Below are 21,495 nucleotides of genomic sequence, written 5' to 3' on the forward strand. Positions count from 1 at the left end.
GTACCAAGGCAGCAATGGAAGAGTAAAAAATCCATTACCCTCATCTGCTAGGGCATGCAAGAGCTTATCTGATTTATGCATTCAGTAACACTGTCAAGCAGCAATTAAGATTCCTAAACACAGTCAAGCACTGGATGAGCAGAGGCAATAAGGCATTGGACCAACAGCCCAAAAGTTTGCCACATACACTGCCCATGTAGTTAAGTAAGAGTATGACTGGGTGGCCAGAGAAGCACTCTGCCCTGGTAAAGCATGAAAAGCTGACTTCACGGTGCCCAACTTACAGACCTCTGGACAAGCTTTGATTTGTCAAGCTCCTTCAGCACAAGAAGTGCAGCAGTAACACTGGAGCAGCACTGACCTTGGCACCTGCCCGGTGTTGGTCTGGGATGAGTGCTGGCAGCTCTGCTGCCCCCAGCCCTGGAGGCACCTCAAGACACAGCTGGATTGGGGCCTCATGGTAAGGCGTGCTCCCAAGGGATACCACTTTGTCGCTGCCTGAAGTCCTGTTCATTGGAGGCTCCATTGCCAGACTTAGTGTAGGAAGAATTCAGATAAAAGATACTAGCCTATACAAATCTGACAAGTTTTTCAGGTGTTCAATACTTTGGGTAGGTATCCAAAGAACGGCATATGTTATTTTTCATGGCATTTTTATTGCACACAGTTGTTTTCATCCCCTCAGGCTAGTGTGTAAACTGATATACTCAACACAGAATCACTTGGCTTAAAGAGCAGACCAGGTCATGCCTAGTCCATATGCCCCTGCTTGAGACCAGAGGTGAATACAAGAAGGGAGCTGCAAAACAAATTTTCCCGTGCACCTGCACTGCCATTTTTTTCCTGCCATGCTCAGCTCCTGAAGCAGAGATACTGAGAACAAAGCTTCCTTGGTCTCTTATTCTTCACCTTTCTCCTTTCCTGTCTCCCCTTCTAGCACCTCCAGACTCCCAGCAGTGGCTGTTGCAACTCAAGGATTTTAAATAATACATGTGGTAAAGTAAAAGGAATTCACGTGGGGAAAAAGAAAGGCCAACAAAGGTAAGAGTGATATGAAAAGAACAGATATTAGGAGGAAATGGAAAACTTCACCCACCGTACTACTTGCTTCCCAATCACAATCACAGTTTCCCCCATATTAGTTTTAATGAGTATTTGTTGGAAAAAAAAAGAAAAAACCCACCACAAAACAATAAACAAACAAACCTGCTATTGCAGCAGGCTAGAGAATCACCACTCTTCACAGGCCAAAGACCCTCCAGCAACAGAGGAGCTTAGCCACTGCTTCATTCAGCTCCCACCATGTTACCACTGCTCAAGCTTTGCCAGACGACAACAGAAGTGCAGGGGAGCAGCCCCCCGGTAAGCCACTACACTGCAATTTTTTTTTTTCCCTAACAATTCTTATCAAAATTTAGCTCTTGACCCTTTAAATGGCCTTCCCTCCAAAAATCCCATGCCCTCTGCCCAGCAGGCACCAGTAGTCAGAACCCAATGGCTGATTATTTTCCTTCTGCTGTCCAGGAACACAGTTTGCCAAAGAGCTAGAGCTTTTGTAACTAACCAGAACATATTTTTACTGATCCAAAATGGATGATTAGCTTACTTCAAAAGTACAGAGCATTAAAAAAGGCAAAAATAGAAGGAGTCAGCAAACCTGATAAAGACACTATTACCTTTTATAACTCCTCCACCCATTTTATTCCACTTTGTTTTTTTAGAAGACAAAACTCCAGTAAGCTTTCAGCTATGTCACATTTTTTGCAGAAAAACTGATGAAACCACTGAAGAGACAAGGGGTAATTCATTGCTCAGAAATCCACTACGCTATTCACAAAAGTAAATTTCACTCTCTTTTGTATTTAACTGCCTCCAGGAGACAGTTCCCAGTTACCTGCTCGGACAGCAGTCCTTCCTCACCGCTTGTTTTGCTCAGTCTCTCTGGAGAAGGTAATATGGAGCAAGGGTACAAAAAATAAAAGTCTCTAACTATATCCATTTCAGAGTGTTTAAAGACTCCCAGCTGGGGATTAGATCTATGACATGCTGCTCTAAAGACCACGTGACTTTGCAGAGAAGCATGGAAATGAAAATGTGTGGGGAGAACTGGAAAAGGGGACACAAATAGGGAAGTCATTCCTTGGTTTCCCTAAGGAATCAAATCATATACAAAGCACATTAACTGCTACCTTAAAGCAAATATTCTTCCTCTATACCTGTATACCTATTCTTCCTCTATACCTCTCCCCATATTACAGTGAATTTCCAGCATTGCTACTTATTTCAATGGCATTTTTGGATTTTATGCTTCTCTGAAATAATAGTGATGTCTTGGACACGGTATAAGGGAGAAAAAGCAAACAAAAACAGACAGACATTTTATGACAGTTACAGATGAGTTCACATTTAAAACAAAACTGACAAACCGTAGCAGAATCTGAGTTGAGAATTGTATGGGTTTGCCTCATTTTGGAAGTCTAAATTGACCCATGTTTAGATCCAACTCTGAAACACTGGGCTAGGTTTGATGGCAGTGTCAACAGGTAGGTTCATGAAGAAGTTTCTTCAGGTACTGGAAACCAATCTGCAGACTGGGAACTGCATATGCAGCTAGTGAGCGGAGGCATACAATTGTGTCAGATCACAGAGCACACAACAAAGGAGATAAGGTCTAGTGAACCAGCACAGAGGTACTTGGCTAGCTATTCACACAAGCATTGAGCATCTCTGCCAAAAACATATACAGCTTAAACTTTTCCATTCAGAACCTTCACCTGCCCCATTTCTTTTCTCATTCGTAATGCTCAGTAGCAGTTTTTGTCTCCCATTTGCGTGTGTGCCTCTCTCCACCCTCCCTGATTATATGAGGCAAGTCCCAATGGTAGTTCTGGATTTAATTCCATGCCCCTCAAAGCAAGGCACACACAGCCTTTCCTAAATGACAGTTCATAATAACTTTCCCACTTTCTGCCTATTTGTAGTCCCCTTAGCCATCATACACAGAAGGTTAGGTACATGTACGGAATCCACACTAAGTTCTAGAAACAACTCGGCATTTGGTGGTGTTGTAGCACACATATGTTGCTGGGCTTTTTGTCTTTTTTTTTTTTTTTATTTAGGTCTAACTTTATAAGGAAATAATCATCTATTATTACTTTAGGGCTCAGCAGGCAATACCTGTCTGACTAATCCCAGGCATGGCTACAACTACAGCATCAAACCAAACCCATTTCACGTGGAGTGACTGGCACAAATACCTGTGATTTTAATAAATGTTCCTAAGCTATCTTCTGGCTTTATGCCACCACTACATTGCAAGGGCAAACAAGTATAGATATTAGGGTACCACAAATTTTAACATTAATTTCTGCCCTCCGCTTAGATCACTTACAGATTAGACAGACCTAAATCCATCCTAAAGCGATTTGTATTTCCAACATAATGAGTGTGATAAAAACATCACATAAAACACATTCTCGTGCTCGTATCACGTATCTGATTTGTCTAGCTAAACTGACATGTCTGTCTTCACCTTGCAAAGAAACAAGGACATTCACAAACTTCAACTTAAAGCTAAACAACCGCAGGATGCCTAGTCTAGCAAGCAAGCTTCACTTGAGAAATCTTATCTTTAGATGCTAGTGTAAGTCTATTATTTTTTAAGATATTAGTTGGCACAAAGTCACAGGATTTGCAATTAAAGTATGCAGAATCAAAGTGGAATAGTGCTGTGCATGTAAATTATGCATGTTTCTTATTAAATCAAATCACTTTAACTCTTCTTCTCCTCTTCCCTCCCCCCCCAGTTATTACACAACTTGTCATTTCTTATTTACAAGCCATATGATACACAACCCAAATAGAGAGGGCAAACATCCACGAAGTGTGCAGGAAAGGGAGATATTTGCATTCAAGATATGAATATGTATTAGCAGGCAACACATTCCAGATACATATTTTAAAAGCTAGACTGTTTATTTTGACAAGCTTATTGCTAGAAATGCCATTGTGTGCTCCCCCATGCCTCAAAGCACAGAGATGCTGCTCTGACTGAATGCCTAACACCCACCGCAGATAGACCCCAGGGATCCTGCTAAGTCACTTTCTAAGATGCAGACTGAAAAGGAAGTTGCAGCACTTACTGGTAAAAGCAGGAAAGTCTCAGGGACAGAGAGAGAATCCTTTCCTATCATTCCTTTTTTCCTTGTTCTTGGCTTTTTTCTTCTTCTCTTTGCTCACTGTAAACTCTCTGAAACTGAGCACTCTGAAAGAACTGGCAGCTGCTGGGAAAAGCACTTCTGAAAACTGGACAAGATTGGTTTTGTTTCTGAAATCAAAACAGTACAGCTGCCCTGAAGGGAAAGAAGAGAACCCCTTTGACATTCCTGTTCATTTACTCAACAGCTTGGGACACGGCTCCCCAAAGCTCAAGTAGGGGATGACTTTGTTTGTTGTGCCACAGCAGAGATGTTGATTTTGCCAACACATTTGTCAAGTTTTTAAATTTGTACAGGAATTAAATATATTTTGGAAAGTATACTTATCTTTGAGTCAAACTGTTACAACATACAGCTGCTTGAAAGGAACTCAGTTGTTTTGTTTTGTTCTAACCTAAATGAACAAAGATACAAAGGTAAGTATTTTCCCTTCAAATAGTTTAAGATTTAGATTCCATACAAGTCCCCAGCTCCCCCTGCTTATACTTGTAAATACATGAAAAATACATCATATTCTGGATTCCACCCCTTTATTTTGTTCTTCTACTTGGAGTCGATACACACTTGAAGCTCCCTCATCTCTTTCTCCCTTCCCCCCTCCCCTCCGTTCTTCTTTCTACACATCTGCATGTTTCTTATTGCTTTTTCCTGAATTTCTAAGAAGCTACCTAGAAAACGTTAGTCAACAAAAGTTAGTTATCACAGTCAAATACGCTAGGCTTGCAGCAGTGTCACTTGTGTAACATCCACAAGAGTGAGGTAACTGAAGAGGCTATTCTAGATGACTGTACAACCTAGGCTAGGCAGCATAAGGTGATTCCTCTTGAGAAAACACTAGATAACTTGTATGATGTACTTGGATTTTATAATGGCCTGAGGGTATGTGTGAATGTATTTTTTTTAACCACTCAAAAGATCACAGACATCACTGTGCTTTATGGAGTGAAACTCTGGAGTAAGAGATTCACAATGCAAGGTTTTTTGTGTGTGTGATTTGGGTTTGGTGTTGTTTCCTTCAAACAAAAAGAAAATAAAGGACAGATTTGGGGAAGGAGTTGGAATAGGACGGACATGTTCTGCATATCATTGCAAATGAATGACTATTTGAAATACAACCAAAATGGTATTTGTGTCATTTAAAACATAAATTATGCTAAGTCTAATTGTCTGTTCAGAACCCAAAAGACTACACAGAAGCTCACATAAATTCAAGTCATCAAAATAGATAAGCTGATGACATTTTACATTTCTTCCAGTTTCTAGCACCCCAAAGAACTCCTATTCTTCAGAACGCTTTTTAGAGCTATTTTCAGCTGAGCAAACCAACAGAACCAACCTTACACTGAACTTCGCTCAACCTCAGTGGAAGCCATTCATGAACAATGACAGCAAGATCCTCCACAATTGTGACTTTCAGTGTTAAAAAGAACTACTATGACACCTGACCGACTCCTAATGCATTATGTCAATAGGGAAGCTATGTTGATTCAGCACTGAATCCCAAATACAGTCTTCTATTGCAGTCATAACTTGAGCATGCTGAAAAACATTGAAAAACAGCATCTTACTGGGAAAGCATGATGGAGTATATACACTAATTGTTGTACTCTGCTCTCAAAAAGAGGCAGAAAGAACTGCTATTAAATATTTAAACATTGTTAACCTACAAAGAGGTCACCAGCTAACACAGTCCAACTCTACAAATACACCATAACACCTTCTTTTATTTCAGTCACAGTACCTGCACTGCTGTACAGCATAGTAAGAAAAATCCTTATAGCCTTTGCTGAATCATGTATTTTTATGTTAAACGCTTTACAGCATGCCAAAGTAGAAAAAAGGAATTAAATGAAGTACCATAAAAATGGCATGAAAACCTATAAGCTTTTGCTTGCATTTTGTGGCACAAGATCACAGAAACTATATGTTTTCTTATACAATTGATGTACAGAATCTATTGTTATAGTCAGTTATATAGCCAAACTAGACTAAAGTACATAACAATATACTACAAGTAGAAAATCCTATGCATTCTGCCTTAATACCTTCCTAGGACTACTTTAACATTAGCTTCACTACCTGTAATGAAACTGTTACATAATTTTTGGGTAAGAAACAATTTCAACATAAGAAATAAAGAAAAGAGAACTGCCTCTCAACATTAATTTCCCAGGGAATTGGGAGAACTTAAAACTGTACCATTAGAGAATATGCAGCTGAGATAAGATCATGGAATCACAGAAAGGCCTGGGTTGAAAAGAACCTCAAAGATCATTTAGTTTCAACCCCTCTGTTGAAACAGTAGGGCTGCCAGAAGAAAGGACATCCTGTGTTTCTGAAACACATACCTCCCCTTCAACTAAGCTATCATCTTATTACTCAGCTGGGTCATTTCCCCAAAGCAGGACCCACCACAGTAGATCCAAAAAAACATCACGGAGATGTGCAGGAGAAATACTCTGGAAGAGGCTGAGATGGTCATTCTAAATCACTGTTAGCAAACACCAGCACTTTTTGTAAGGATGAAAGCAGTACCCTGCTGAAGATATCCCTAGGGTAACGGACCAGCCACAAATCCCAAAGTCATGGGAAAAAGCAGCCCAGTGACTAAGCTCAAATTGAGAAAGCTCTATAGCTAAAAGGGAAAATTCCCTTTTGCAGTCAATGGGATACTGCTGCATATACACTTCATGCACACTAAGCTCAGAGCGTGCATAAATGTTTGCAGGATCAGTATCAAATAAGCCCATTCCTCCTCAAAAGAACTCCATATAATCAACAGGAAAATTCAAACCAATTATATATTTCATGACTAATTATTCTAATTAAACTGACTGGTAGCACATTAGTGATTCAGACAGAAAACAAAATATTCAGACTTTACATTCTCCTCCTCCGCACTCCAGTGAAATCTAACGTATCTTATGATGTTTTATTTATCTCAGCTCAAAGGCAAAAATATATTGAGCTGTTCCCCAGCCTCTTGCCAGATACTCACCCAATATGGGGAGGTGCTGATGTGGCTTTATGTCACCTTCACTTTTGCACAGCTCCACGTCATAAAACATTTATATATTGGCATATACTACCCCATATCACCTCCAACATCCAGAACTGAGGTCAAGTGTGCAGGCAGTATCTCTCTCTGCCCATACATTATGATAACCCTTAGTTACATCATCACCCACTTCTCCCCTGCACCTCATCCCCCAAGGGCCCACTGTCTCACATGTGGCACACAGCAGATCATGCTCATAAATGGCGTACTGAACATAACCGAAGAATCGTTTCTCTATTCTTTTCCCCTGGATCCTTTTATTCCTGAACATTTTATTGATGCCAAAACTTTCCTCAAATCCTGAAATGATGTGGCGCAATTGACTACTTTTACATGCCTGTATTTTCTTTTAAAACTTTTATATGACTTCTCTTGACCTAAGGAACTTCTCCTGTGCATAAGCCAAAAAGAGGAATAATCGTAGAGAAATACAAGAAATAAAATATATTCAATAAGCTCAAAGAGCCCAGATTCATTTCTTTGTCTGGGTGATATTCTTAAGATGGCTGGCCTTGTAAGACCAAGTGGAGATCGTGATCTGCAGCTCAGCACAATTGGGGATGGGAAGCACTTCAGAATCTGAAGAACTCAGCACCGCGTTGTTCAAATCAATTCCTCACAAAGTAGTACTCAAATACAAAAAAAGAAAGAAAGGAAAAAAAATAAAAGCACACACACACAGAAAGCATTTAAATTACCCTACAAGGTGCTGGCCCGGAGTTCCAATTGCTTCTAAAATAACATCCAGGTGCTCTTAAAAGTCTAAAGCAGCCATTTAATTTTAAATTGCTCTTCACAGCATGTGCCATGAATGCTGATCTCTAAAAAGTGTGTCTAAGTCAAACACTCCAAATTGCAGGATAATTGGTTTTTTCAATGAAAAAAGAAAAAAGCTCCAACAAAACAGTCCTGGCTAACTCAAGTGACAAGACACGTTTAATATTTTCTCTAAGCAAAAGATATATTAAAAAAAAAATCCATGTATGTTTTTGCAATCTTTTTCTCCCTGCTCCAAATAAAAATTTTTACTGCAGGGTAAGCTACTACTTCATCTCAGCTGTATCAGAGTTACTGCTTCTCAGAAGTTTGTCTTTATGATTATTTATATTGAGACTGCACCTTAAGAACTAGATAAGGGTTCCAATATCCTTTCTGTACACTTCCTGCCCCATGACTTTATTATATCTAAGTGGTTTACAAAGACAGAAAACAGAATGGCAAACAACTGGGGAAAAAAAAATCTCTAAAGAAAAATAATCTTAGTTCTGAGTTTGCATACTTATATTTTTAGAATGAAACCTGTTTGTGAAGCTGAATACAAGGTCCCTGTAGTGGTTGAAGAGATTACTTTTTGCAGTGATGGTGATTCATCACATCTATACTGACATGAATCTGCCATGTGAAATACCACTTTACAGGTGCACCATGTCAAGTTACTTTTATAGCGAGATACTGCAAAACAACTGCAAAAAGGAAGGCGTATCCACACAAGTCCCACTACAAACCTCAATGAAGTATGATCCCACCTGAACTATGTGCCAAGATTTGGGTCCAGCTGGGTTATTCCATTAAGAAGGAAAACCAAGGCCAGCATCACGCACCTTTGATGTAACTATTTTAGAACATTAATTAAAGAAGCCACATCATCAAAGTTTTTCTTTCCTTAGAGCCATGAATATCCTTTAGCCAAATCTCAGTTCCAAAAGCTTATTCTCTAGGCTTCTCTTGGGACCACTAACCACTGCTTTCCAGCCTATATTCAAGTTTCCATGCTTCCCTTTCTTTAGACACAATCTCATTGGTTGCTGTTTTTTGGTGGTGTTTTTTTCCTATATTAATGCCTTTTCCACCTTACTTTGCTTTCCTCTTCCTCCCACTCACACATATGTACTGTCCTCTAGCTTAAGCTGCTCCAGTCAGACCATTCAAGACTTTCAGTAGCTCTGCATCTGGGCAGTCTTTGATTTGGGGAGAGCCTGGCTTCTCAGCTGCCCCCCCAAAAATGTTAGTCACAAAGTAAGGTTTAGCCTGGCATTTTGAACACTAGCTGCAGGCAATATTTAGATGTAAAGATTATCAATCACATTATGAAAAAGCTCAAGCTGCTTTTGGAACAAGCTAATCAATTACATCATGAACATCTCTCTTCAGCAGTTATGTGCAACACACCAGCCTTCCTGTGGCAGGGTGGTTGGAACTTGATGATCCTTGGGGTCCCTTCCAACCCAAGACATTCTGTGATTCTATGATTGATGCGGTTACAGCAACTGCTGGCACAAAGCTGACTTTTTAATTAGTCGCAGTATGTAAATTGGCTAGCAGTTTAGCAAATGCTTCTGCATACATGTTACATGACTGCCACCTTTACAGATGAGGGGAGGAAAAGCTGAAATAAAGGGAAAGGGAGAAGGCAGACAGATGGTCAGTAAATTATGTATTCTCACCACAAAGATCCCCAGGAGTAGCCAAATTATACAGCACTTCACAAGAGACATCAAGATAAAAGTGTGTGCTCTTTAAATAGACTGACCTCCAACTCCAGCTGAAATCAGCAGAAGCGGCAGAGTGATACAATGCAAGGGAGCTAAAAAAATAATTAGCGCGCATCAGCTGTGCTTCAGTAAAGTGGATAAGAGCACAGTGCTGCTTCAAAAGAGGATACACAGATAGAAGGAGGCATACTGTGTCAGTGTAAACTCTTGTGAACTCTATCACTGCACTAGAGTCTTATTTTAAAATATTCCCAACACATACAATTAAAATGCATTAAAAATACGGGCTTCCTTAGTTTCAAAGTTTATTAAAGATGCACGTATTCCTTGGGGTTCTTAGTATTACCTTTCCAAAAATAACACAAACTGCTCTCAGCTCTCCTGAATTATGAAGAAAAATGTCAGACTTCTGAATGGTTCCTTAAAGTGCAATGTATCTAATCATTCTTTAATTCTTAACTATGCAAAATGGAAACGTTTCACCATAAAAGAAAGTTTCAGAGACAAAATATTATCTAGTTGAGAGAGTTGTGCTGTGTTATTTTCCCTTGACCTGCACTTGCAGTCAACTTTATTACCATGGAAAGCAAAGGCACCTGAAGGTCACAATGTGGTCACTTTAAATCCTTATAGTATTGGACTAAGACTGAAAAATAAAATCTATTGAATAAACTCAAAAGCACGCAAACCCTGCAAGCACCTTATTTTCAGTGCTAATAATGCAACTTGATGCTGAGCAGCAAATCCACAACCACACCAAATTTGTGCAAAAAATGTCTGGAAGTTAAATAGAACACAGCATCGCTTGGAAGTTGAACTGCAAGTAACACTTGTGTGAGGAGCTGGAGCTGCATGTATAATTTTACCTTCTAAGTGTAAATTCCATGCCCCACTGTAGTGTAGTTAGGAACCCTAGTTTCCAATATTTTTAGAGTATCTCAATGCATTCCTGTTGGGAAAAAAAAGTTATATATATTAAAAAAAAAAAAAAAAAAAGGTTCTAACAATCTGGAAACAACTTTGCTGTGCTAAACAAGGGAGAATGTCAGGTCAGGCCCAGTAACGCTAAAGAAAGAATAGACACTCCTGACAAAATACATTGATAGCTTTTCTATAAGAAATAATAAGCTTAATACAAAGATAAGATGATAACAGAACTATTTCATGATCTGTATTAATAAAAAAAGGAAGCAAGCAAGCATATTGCCTTCAAGAGAATTAAGCATGCACTGGGCTGTAAACAGACCTGGAACACTGGATGAGAACTGACAACGTCAAGTCCAGAACTTCAGACAGAGAAGCAAAGGCAAAGAACCTTAAACTGTACTTTTTTTTGTGTGTTGAATAGGAAAATATGGCAACCAGCGTGTCCAAAATAAACTTGGGGATGTGAAATTATGGTTTTAAATAGCAAATGTCACTATCAGTGACGGAACTCATGCAGTCAGAGGTAATCCAGAGGGCAGACAAGGCAGTAAGGTTATTGAATCTAGTCTACAGATGACGCGGGAGTGACATACTATAAGCTTTTAAGTTTACACATGTAGCAAAGCCAGAGTAGAATAATTAGCCCTCCAACAGCATTTAAAGTTAAATACAAGATCCAGTGATCACTGTAATGTTTCCCTAAAGCAGCATATAGAGGTGATATAATGCACTCAGTTCTACAACACCAGCCAGTTCTATACCAACAGAATGTATGAGCTTGCTGATGCAATAGGAAGATAATGAGTTTTTTCAAATGTCTGGAGAACAAAAGGCTTAGTATCAGTTTTTTCTTTAGATTATGTAACTGTGATTATAAAAATGAGGTGACCCTCTACTCTGCCCTTATGAGGCCTCATCTGGGGTACTGCATCCAGGCCTGGAGGTCTCAGCACAAGAAGGTTGCTGAGCTCTTGGACAGGATCCAGAGGAGGGCCACAAGGATGATCAGATGACTGGAGCGCCTCTCCTGTGAAGAAAGGTTGAGGCAGTTGGGTTTGTTTAGCATAAACTTAAGCTCCACCAATTCATATCAAGAACATGGTACCTTACTATGTGCTGGTTTTAAACCAGATAAACTTAATGAATCTGGTATCCCTAATTATTCAATAGTGGAATAAAAACTTTCCAAAGAACATTCACAGTGAATCTGCCTGTTTTCCTAAATCAGTTAGCCATTTCTAGCCTCTCTTCCCATGCTAGGGTCTTCATGAAACAACTCATACTAAGCTCACAAACTCCTCCCCATAAAAGCAGAAGAGATTCAGGTTGTTGACAATCTCTCAGCCCCGTTCTGATGCTATGGGTTAAGAATTAACGTACCGAATCAATCCACTGAATTATCTACTTACAAACCAGCTCCAAAGATTCCTGTAAGTTTATCACAATCTGTCAGACTACTAAGGCAAGTCAGGCTTAAAATCTGTCCTGGAGACGTGTGACGTTTGTGTATCTGTAATAAATAGCTCACGAGAGGCAGACATATCACCGAGCCAATCTGAAATGTGTGTCTGCCTGCCCACGATAAAAGCAGACTTCCGTTCCTCATCTAAGTTTAAGAAATTACGTATCTGATTGATAGATAATTAAACTGCAGGGAAAGCGGGCAAAAGGATCAAAAATGCATTTCTATGAATGTTGAGCTGCTGATGGCAGCATGGTGACTCCTCCTCTGCAGAACCGTAGCATTTTTCCTTTCAGTTAATGCCAAAGAGTACTCAGAACAGCCAGACGTGCTTAATGCCAGATGCAGCGATAATGCATCCTCCACATCTCACAGATTGGGACTGGAATTCAGCAAAGATCTCACCAAGGCAATTCAGCCACGTGAGCTGCTGAGATTCTGTCCAACCTCTTCAGAAAGCTGCTGTTTTATTACTATTAAGTAGCAGAAGCATTCCTCTAACAACTTGTATTTTTTTTTCGTTACAAGTTCTTTAGATACCTACCTTTGCCGGATGCCACTGAAAAAGCTCTTTTAAGGATCTGCATCTTCATCAACCCAGTACAGCACTGCATGAGAAAATGCAGCCCAGCTTCTATTTTACCACCTCTGTTTTAATTCCTGAGCAAGAGAGGGCAAGATGAAGAGAAAGCAAGTTCGTTCTTAAGCTCACCCTTCACTGCTGTCAATTATTTTACCTTGTTCTTACCTTAAACCAGTGTTTAAAAGATTTCCCTCTGTCTCTGCCTTCTCTGTGCACACTACTTTGTTCTGCCCTACAGGGACTCTTTAAGACAAGGATACCACTCTCCCTCAAGCTCCTTTACCTGATGAGGCCACCTTTCTGCTTAAAGACCGTCATTAGATGCTTGTACATAGAAAAGCTCAAGTGTCCTTTTTAGTGCAATCAGGGATTACTAAAACACACTTTGGAGAATATTATGCTGATTTCTTCCTGCAGTAGAAGAAAGTCATTCCCGACTAAACAAGGTATTTATAAGCCCTCAGATCCATTTCTGACCATATATTCTTGTGTATAATATGAAGAGTACAAATAACAAATACCATACACCAGTACTTAGCCTTACCACTGTGAGAGACAGCTTTGTATCTATTCTGGTGACATATAAACCATGACTGACTTTAACAGGCCAGTTATCTAGTCTTAACAAAGCAGTGTGACTGCTGCAAAGCCTTCCTCTTCCTCAGGTCTTCCTAAGGTAGTTCTGAAAACATTGTGAATGGCCTCTTTTTTTAAAAAAAAAAAAAAAACAACAACAACAACAAAAAAAACTTATTCATACAACAAAACTAAAAGATTTGATCTGTTTTTAATACTAAAAATTAGCAAACTCCTGTTTTACTAATATGACTGAGAACACTGTTCACAAGTCACAGCCTCCATGGATGGCTATTCTGTGCAAAGTCGTGAAGAGCTGGTGAAGCATTGAGTACTTCTGAGTAGATCTCAATGCTACAGGCAATACTTGCAAGCACGTCTCCGGATCACTAGAAGTACTGATGAAAATGCAATAACTGAAACGAAGTACTCACAACTGGGGGCAGGAGGAACATTCAGTTCAAGTGCCCTACTCCTGAGGCACAAAAAGCTTATTAAATAAAGTGTATACTTTGTCAGCCATAGTATTTTGATGAAACACGATACGTACCAAGATTGATAAGAACTCATCCCAGTCCTTCCTCCATATTTCAAACTACACATGAGTTAATGTGAAGGCAAATTTTTAGACAGCCTAAGACCATTCCAGATATTTCTACCAGCAACAACACAAAAGCATTTGCAAAGGCAACACAAATCTCATGAATGAGCACCCAGCCCAGTTCCCTCTTTCACAGTTCCAAATGGAAAGACAGGTGCATAGAGTTCCTTGCAAACACACAGTAGTGCTCTAATTGAAGGTGGCAAATGGAGTATGATTGTACAGAAACTGTTCACAAGTGACCCTTTTTAGTGCCCAGTGGATGATGAAACGGGACGTAAACAAGCGCAAAGCATTCAGCTTTTCATCTCAGCTAGCACAGTAAACTGATTTTTAAGCAGGTAATTATTTCCTAACTTGAGAAAATGACTATGTGATACCACTGTTTTGGTTTCTTCCATTTTCATTTCCATGCTCTTTCAGATTTACCAGACTGAAGGCTCCTGAAAATTGACTTCAACAGTAGATTTTCCCAATAGAGGATGCTCAAGGATGCCATGGGAACCAGGAGAGACCACGTAGCTTTTACCACCATAGCTTTATACAAGTTCTCCAGCTGACCTCCCAAGACTACACTTGGGCAAACGGAGAGAAAAAGCTCTTCACTATGCCATGACATGATGGCAGGGCACTTGGGGAAAAAAAAAAAAACACACAAAAAAACAAAAAACACGTAGCTGGGCAGATAGAACCAGAACCCAGCATCCTGCTGCTGCTGTAGGAGAAGATCCCACCAGTCTTCTAGAGGGGAAGCAGCCACCTCAAACAGACCCATTCTCAGTAAGAAAAGACTTCTAAAGTGCATGTTTTCTTTTTCCTTTGTCCCTGCATTATGTTTCAGAAACTGCACTCAGAGGTAGAGATTACTGATTGAGCTAGTGGAACATTATGGTATTTCATCAAATATATTGACTCAGAGTGACAAGATTCAACTTCAGTTAAGACAATCTATCTGATTGAAATGAGTTCTAATGTCAAGACTAGTTGATGTAAAAAGACAGGAAATGCAGCACTGTGGCTACAACTAGATGCTGAGATGAGGAGAAAGGTAAAGAGAAAGCAGCAGTGATGGGTGAGATAAAGAATGAAGGCAAAAAGTAATTACTATAAAATGGATTTCAAATAGTCACTTATTACTACTTCGGGTGTAAAAAAAAAAATCTCATCAAAACCTTTGTATTTCTTATGTTCTAATTCATGATCATATTTCTAAACTAAGCACAGGAGGAAAAGACTTCCAGTACCCCTTTAATCAAGTATTTGCCAACACAAAAGATTTACAACCTCTAGTTTTCAGACTTTGCATAACAAGTTGGGAAAGACTGAGAAAATGAAGAGAGGTGTGTTTCTTTTTTTTTTTTAAAAAAAAGGCTACAATAAAATAAACTTACAACCTGGAATTACATGTGTATACATTCACTGAAATGGACTCAAAGCATTAGGAGCTGAACAGAAATATTATGAAAGATGTTATTTAAGATATGAGGGAAAGCTGCACAGAAGATTCCCACCTGTCCTTATTATAATAAAATGGTCTTTCAAGCCTGTCCTTTTTAAATAAGCATGTCAGGTTAAGAATTTAAGGGAATCAGTGCTCTCCCCTCCTCAAATTGTTGTAGAACAGGACCGTACCCACACGAAAAAAAACCTCTTATTCCTCAAAGAGTTAATGACAGGAGCTCTTCAACAGACAGACCCATGGAACGGAGGAGGCTTCCAAAATATTAAGACTTGGAACATAAAATATCCAGTGAGATTATTTCAGGCTGGGAGGAGACCGAGATGAAACATTCAGTAAGTCTGAAGCCTAACACTGCAGACTTCCAGTGGCGTTTGAAAAAGATGAGCTGACTTTGTCTTTCCATATGGTGAAAGTGACTTCAAGCAAGTTTACCAGCAGCAGCAAACAGAAGCCAAAAGCAAATTTTGGCAGCAGCAGAGGTTACAAAATAGCCCTAAGCAAAGCAGCTTTCATTAGCATCAGCATACACTTAAAAAAGCACAAAGAACAATACTGAATTATGAAGATGCAATAAGCTATAAAGCCATATTCTCAGGCACACTGTTGCAGAATAAATAAAACTTGCATCTTTCTGCTGAGGAGCCAGAACAACACGGCACATGAGAATCTCTTAAGCACCAACTTCTAGGAATATTCTTTGGAAAACAAATGCAGAAGGAGTGATGCAATTTCTTCATATAAAGTGAAAAGATGAGTAACACCTGCAAGAGGTGCAAGGCACAGACCTGCATGCAAGACTAAGTGCTCTGAAGACCCGAGATGCCTGGGCAGTTGGGGCCAGTCAGCTAGACTATCAGTTCCAAGTCACATACAGTAGGGCCTTGGCCTTGTTTAAAAAGAATTTCACTGCCCTTTTTTTTTCTGGTGATGGTCTGAAGGTCTTAATCATTTCAGTTAAAGATTCGTTTCTCCCACATTGGCTTTCCCAAGCAAGCTGCCAGTGATTCCAAAAGTATTTTTAATAGATTATTAAAAACTTTGATCTAAATTTTGGTTGGAGAAAATGCAGGTAGCATATTCAATTACCAGACCCACCTTATACCTAGAAGAGAAGAAACCCTAGAGTGCAAATCTTAAGTTCCTTCACGCTGGCAGGAGGTAATTTCATGACAGCTACTGTGTGAAAGCACCTCACTATCTCCATGATCTGATACAAAACATCCAACCGGAATTTTATGACACTTTTTTTTTTGCTAGAGAAAAATCTTCATAAACTGGTATGTTCATCTTACTGTTACCTCAACTTTACAATTAATTTTGTACAGGATGTCAGTTCAAGTTGAAATTCTAGCATTAAAATGGAAAAAGAATATCCAAAATACACTCTAGCATTGACTAACATTTAAGAAAAATCCCCAAACCAACCAAATATCCAATAAACCAACTCTGTTCGCCTCACAGCTCTTCAGCAGAGGAGAAATCCCAAATTACTGCTTGAGATTCTTTCTGGGAATATAGAAGTAGCTGTTGGCATTGCCTCTGTAAAGTATTCTGAAATAAACATCATTAAAATAACCATCCATTTTTCCTTGATAAGATAGATATACTTAGACTTCACAATATACAACATAACAGTTGCAATTTTACCCAGTCACGGGCAAATCAGGAGACTAAAATCCCAAACTGCACTGAGAAAGTGAAAAAGGATTTCCACAGCATCTCCTCCAACACAGTTATAAAGAACTTAAAAGGGATCAGCAAGGGGTAGTCTCAAAGTATGGAAGTAATATTATTTTATCCAACAACTGCTCAACCCTATGTCCTAGGATATTGTGAAAGTTTATTTCTTCAAATAATATTAAAAAAAATACCTGAATAAAGTTATGGAGATTAAATCTACCCTTCTCTGTCAGTTACAAAGACATTTAAGAAGTCACAGAGCTGATTGCTGGGGGCTGGCAGAGCAAACTGGAAAGATACTTTCACAGTTCCCTGATCTCACACACTTCTTCACCATCACCAGCCAGTACACGTGAGACAGGAGCGACACAGGCCTCGACAATGACTATATGGCTGCTGGTGGTGGTTCTTTCTTCTGATAAAGAAGCTTCCAATTCCATCCAAACACTTGATCTATTACTCTGTTCATACAGATGAACAGAAAAAGATGTATATAAAACACCAAACGGATGCATAAGGGTTTATACGTGTATGCTCTTCACAGCGCTTTGGTAGTTATTTTGGAACATTTCAGTAGAGTCATGGAACATGTCAACCCACAGACTCCTCTATTTCATGGCTCGTTGGCTTTTGTGGTGGGCTGTGACAGCCACAGATGGGTAACAGAAGCGTATCGATGGAAATCAGTAACAGAAGTCTGCCCCCAGGTCTTCTCTTAAGCTCCCTTCCCCATGCAGGGAAGTAAACCTCCCCCATTCTCCAATGCACAGAGCAGCAAGAGGAGGCAGCAGCTGCTTGGAACAGAGACTGGAACCCGAGGAGGCAGAGAAGGAGGAAGAAGGAGGATACTGGAATTAAGGAAAACTGAGGGAAAAAGCAAATAAAAATGAATAGCAAGAGAGAGTCTTTCCTGTAGCTAGGTTCCTACTAGATTCCTAGATACTCAGTAGGCTCCACTGGTATTCCACACATTTCCAAGCTAAGTGGTCTCTACAGCCTATTTACACAAAGGTCCATATAAGCGTTCTGGATTAGTGGTCAAAGCAAAGAATAAACCCTTTGGGGGAAAAATAAAGATTGTAAAAAAATAAAAATAAAATAAAATCAAGCTGACCCTTCAAATCAAATTTTAGAAACACCAAAATGAAAACTTCTGGTTTTCTCCCACGTTTTCATCAAAACTCACTGAATTTCATTGAATTTGTGACTTCAATCTACATTTGCATGAAAATAAATACATAAATAAATCCATTTCAGTAAACAAACCTATCTGTCCAAAAAAGGCAGCCCCATTCTACCAATGTGATTTTCAGCAACTGCTGTTCTATTTCCTGTTTTATTTCCTCTGTACTTCAAGTGTTATAAAATAAAACTTGAAGGAAAAAAGGCAAGAAGGTCTGCTGGCTGTTCAAATACACAAGGCAGATCTCCTAAGTCCCACTGCTGAAGGCTCTAAGAACACAGCTACAGGAAGCCCTAGCTGACTTCCAGACATGGCTGTTGTCCAGAGCTGCTCTTCTCTTTTCATAGTCACAGATGACACTTTCTACCTGGGTACATCAAGTTGCATTATACCTCCTGATCTCATTTAAGTCTCATATGACCAGACACAGCTCAGCAATGTCCTTGACTTTCAGTGCTTGCCAGATTAAGATGATAACCCATGAACCAGGTCAAGTTACTTTATCAGGAATAATAATTTAATGAGAATTTCAGTGCTAGCACATCTTGGATGAAGACTGCAGTGCTATACGCAATTAACACTTATTTAAAACACATTCACACTGCAGGTGGGTACTATAATGATTCAAGGAGAAGAGTTTATCATCATACACTTTTGCCTGATTCCGGTACCCCATCCAGTTATTCACCATCCTGAAGCTTAGTGCAGTAATTAAGTTCAAATTAATACTGGAAAACAGCCATCAAATGACTCTCCTAAACAAGCACTTAAAAAATAAATACATGTAGGATTTGGTCATTCTGGAACCATACCTGCCTAGAACTGAGCCAGAATTCAGTCCTGGATCACCAAATTGTCGTTTAGTATATACAGATAGTGTAATCTTAAATTCTGACACATCATCTCAAACTAAAAATGCAAAATCTATGCTAGGGAAAGAGCAGATTGACAATTCTTCAGTGAGATGCGATATATCATTTCAAACCTACACTGGGGGAGACTGTGCTTTCCAGACAATATGAATATGCAAATACAGAGATATGCATGGGGGTAGATGTGTGTGTGTGTGTCTTAATTTGTAGGGAAGGATCTACCAGATAGGAAGAAAAACACAGCAAGCACATTTGCCAGAACTGGGGACAACAGTGAGACTGCTTTGAGCGTGTCCTACATGTGTTCCTAATGGTTTCACAGCTATAGAGAAGACAGAAAACCAACCATGTTTAAAAATATATAAATCTCTAACCATATATATGCACACACAAAGACGCCCTAACAGTACAGATATTTTGATTTTATACTTAAATGTTTGGGAGGCATAATTTACACAAACACATGTGTACATATGGTACCACACGACCAAAAAAAACACCCTCTCCCCCCTACATGGGCAGGCTGCCATGTTCTATCAAAATTTTTCCTGAAATGGATTCTTCACTTTCAAAAAACCTATTCTATCCTCCACGCAATCTGCATTGGTAGAGTGAACCTACCACTTTCTAGCATCTGTAATTGCACAGAAAGTGCAATCTCAACAGCTGAAGGCTACCAGCTTCAACTGCCTCTGGTCCATTAGAGATGTGCAGGCAGACCTCAGCACCTCCCATACTTTTCAAAGCACCTATCTGCAAGAGAACAGCTAGGGAAACCACAACCTACATTTTAAGCATCTTCAACCCAGCTGCTCCCTGTTTAGAAATCCCCAACACAGCCATAACACGTGGTCAGTGTGCATGTTTCAGTAACACTGGATTTTGCTGCAATCTGCTTGAAGACATCCAACCTACAAGGACTTTCAGCTATTTGGAAATTTAAGACGACTTCACGAAGTCTCCAAACCCACAGATAGAAAACTCTTAAGTTCCAATCCTTTTTGTATTGTCATTCAGTAATTTCTATGCTGAATAGATTCATTTTAATACTAACTAGATTTTTTTTTTTTAATTACTAGCCTGTCTACAGTCTGAGATCTTGCTGGATCACTGATTGTCATCAGCAGAAGATTCTTCCAGCCAAATTATATCTTCAGCTATACCTGAGTGACTCTGCTCAATTTAACTCAGCAATTAATTAAAAATTTTGTTGGGAATGTGTGGGCCAGAATAGGAAATGGCTCATCACGTCAGAGTTGTATTAGCTCTGCAGCAGCGATAGGAACATGAACTAATAAAAACTTTTTGTTCATACTAAAATGAATATCCTGGACTTTCATTAGACAGTAGGAACAACTGCCGTAAGATGAGAGTCATATCAGTGAGTAGATCTGCTCGCTGAATTTCTCTATTCAGACAATCACTTTTCAAATTAAAAACTGCATTAAATAAAAAGGATCTCAATTACAACAGAAGAATACATAATTTAAATCTACTTACTCTGCGTATAACTGGCCACTGAAAACTGTGTGAAATGTACTCAAAGTTATTCAGAAAATTGAAATGGCCCAAAAGGGTTGGATCTGTCCTTTCCAAGCACGTGTATTTCATTTATTTTGACCTTTAATCCAAATGTAGTCAATTTCTTCAACTTCAACAATTACATACAGCATAGCTAAATGCTCCTTTCTGCATGGTTAGCTAGAAAGCCTTTTTTTTTTTTTTGCTAATATATCACCTTACATTTCAATTACACGAAGACACTGATTTTGAAGCACAAGGATAATTATTTTTACTTTACAGGGTGATTTTCTGCCATAAACTTATCTAATGCATCCACAAAAACAAGCTAATAAAAGAGCAAAACTACAATTAAAAAAAGAAATTTCCCCTCCTGCTGCTGACCCTGCAATGGAAAGATTTCAGACATCCACAGAGCAAAACCAAACTGTTGGAACAGCCAGAACAAGATTGCTGAAGTCTGACAGAGTTGGCTCAAAAGGCTAAACTTAAAAAAAAACACAATACAAATTTAGGATTTTCCCTTCTGCATGTACACAGCTTTTTCACTCACAGCAATCTTATTCTAAGTGCTGAAACTGTTGAAGGTTGATGGATGAATACTCATTCAAAATACAAGAACTGGATTTGACATGCCTAATTTTCTCAGGCATACTCTCCATAAAACTTGAGTGCCTTTTTGCTATTAACCACAGACACTGAAGTTTAACTTTTAAGTAAAATAACCACTAAGATTTCATTTAAAAATCTAACATTCAGTTTAATGTTCTTCATTAACAATGAGCATGTTTCTAGGACATTGTTTCTATTTATTATTCAAATGGTTTTTAGGATTAAAATCCTACTTCATATTATTTTTTT

General features: G+C 39.1%; 1 protein-coding gene across 7 annotated transcripts in view; it reads right to left on the minus strand.

The window, feature by feature from the left end:
• Positions 1 to 21,495, minus strand: part of CPNE4 (copine 4) — a 340,611-nt gene that overhangs the window by 154,764 nt on the left and 164,352 nt on the right. The window contains exon 1 of one of the 7 annotated variants that reach the window (XM_025147494.2): positions 4,143 to 4,683. The exons of the other annotated variants lie outside the window; for them this stretch is intronic. Within the exon in view, the coding sequence (XP_025003262.1) occupies positions 4,143 to 4,193 (51 nt within the window). The 5' untranslated portion in view covers positions 4,194 to 4,683. Of the gene's footprint in view, positions 1 to 4,142; positions 4,684 to 21,495 lie in introns of those variants that run through there. 7 annotated transcript variants of the gene reach the window in all.

The sequence above is a fragment of the Gallus gallus genome, chromosome 2 (genome assembly GCF_016699485.2).
Source record: "Gallus gallus isolate bGalGal1 chromosome 2, bGalGal1.mat.broiler.GRCg7b, whole genome shotgun sequence".
Taxonomy (NCBI): Eukaryota; Metazoa; Chordata; class Aves; order Galliformes; family Phasianidae; genus Gallus; species Gallus gallus.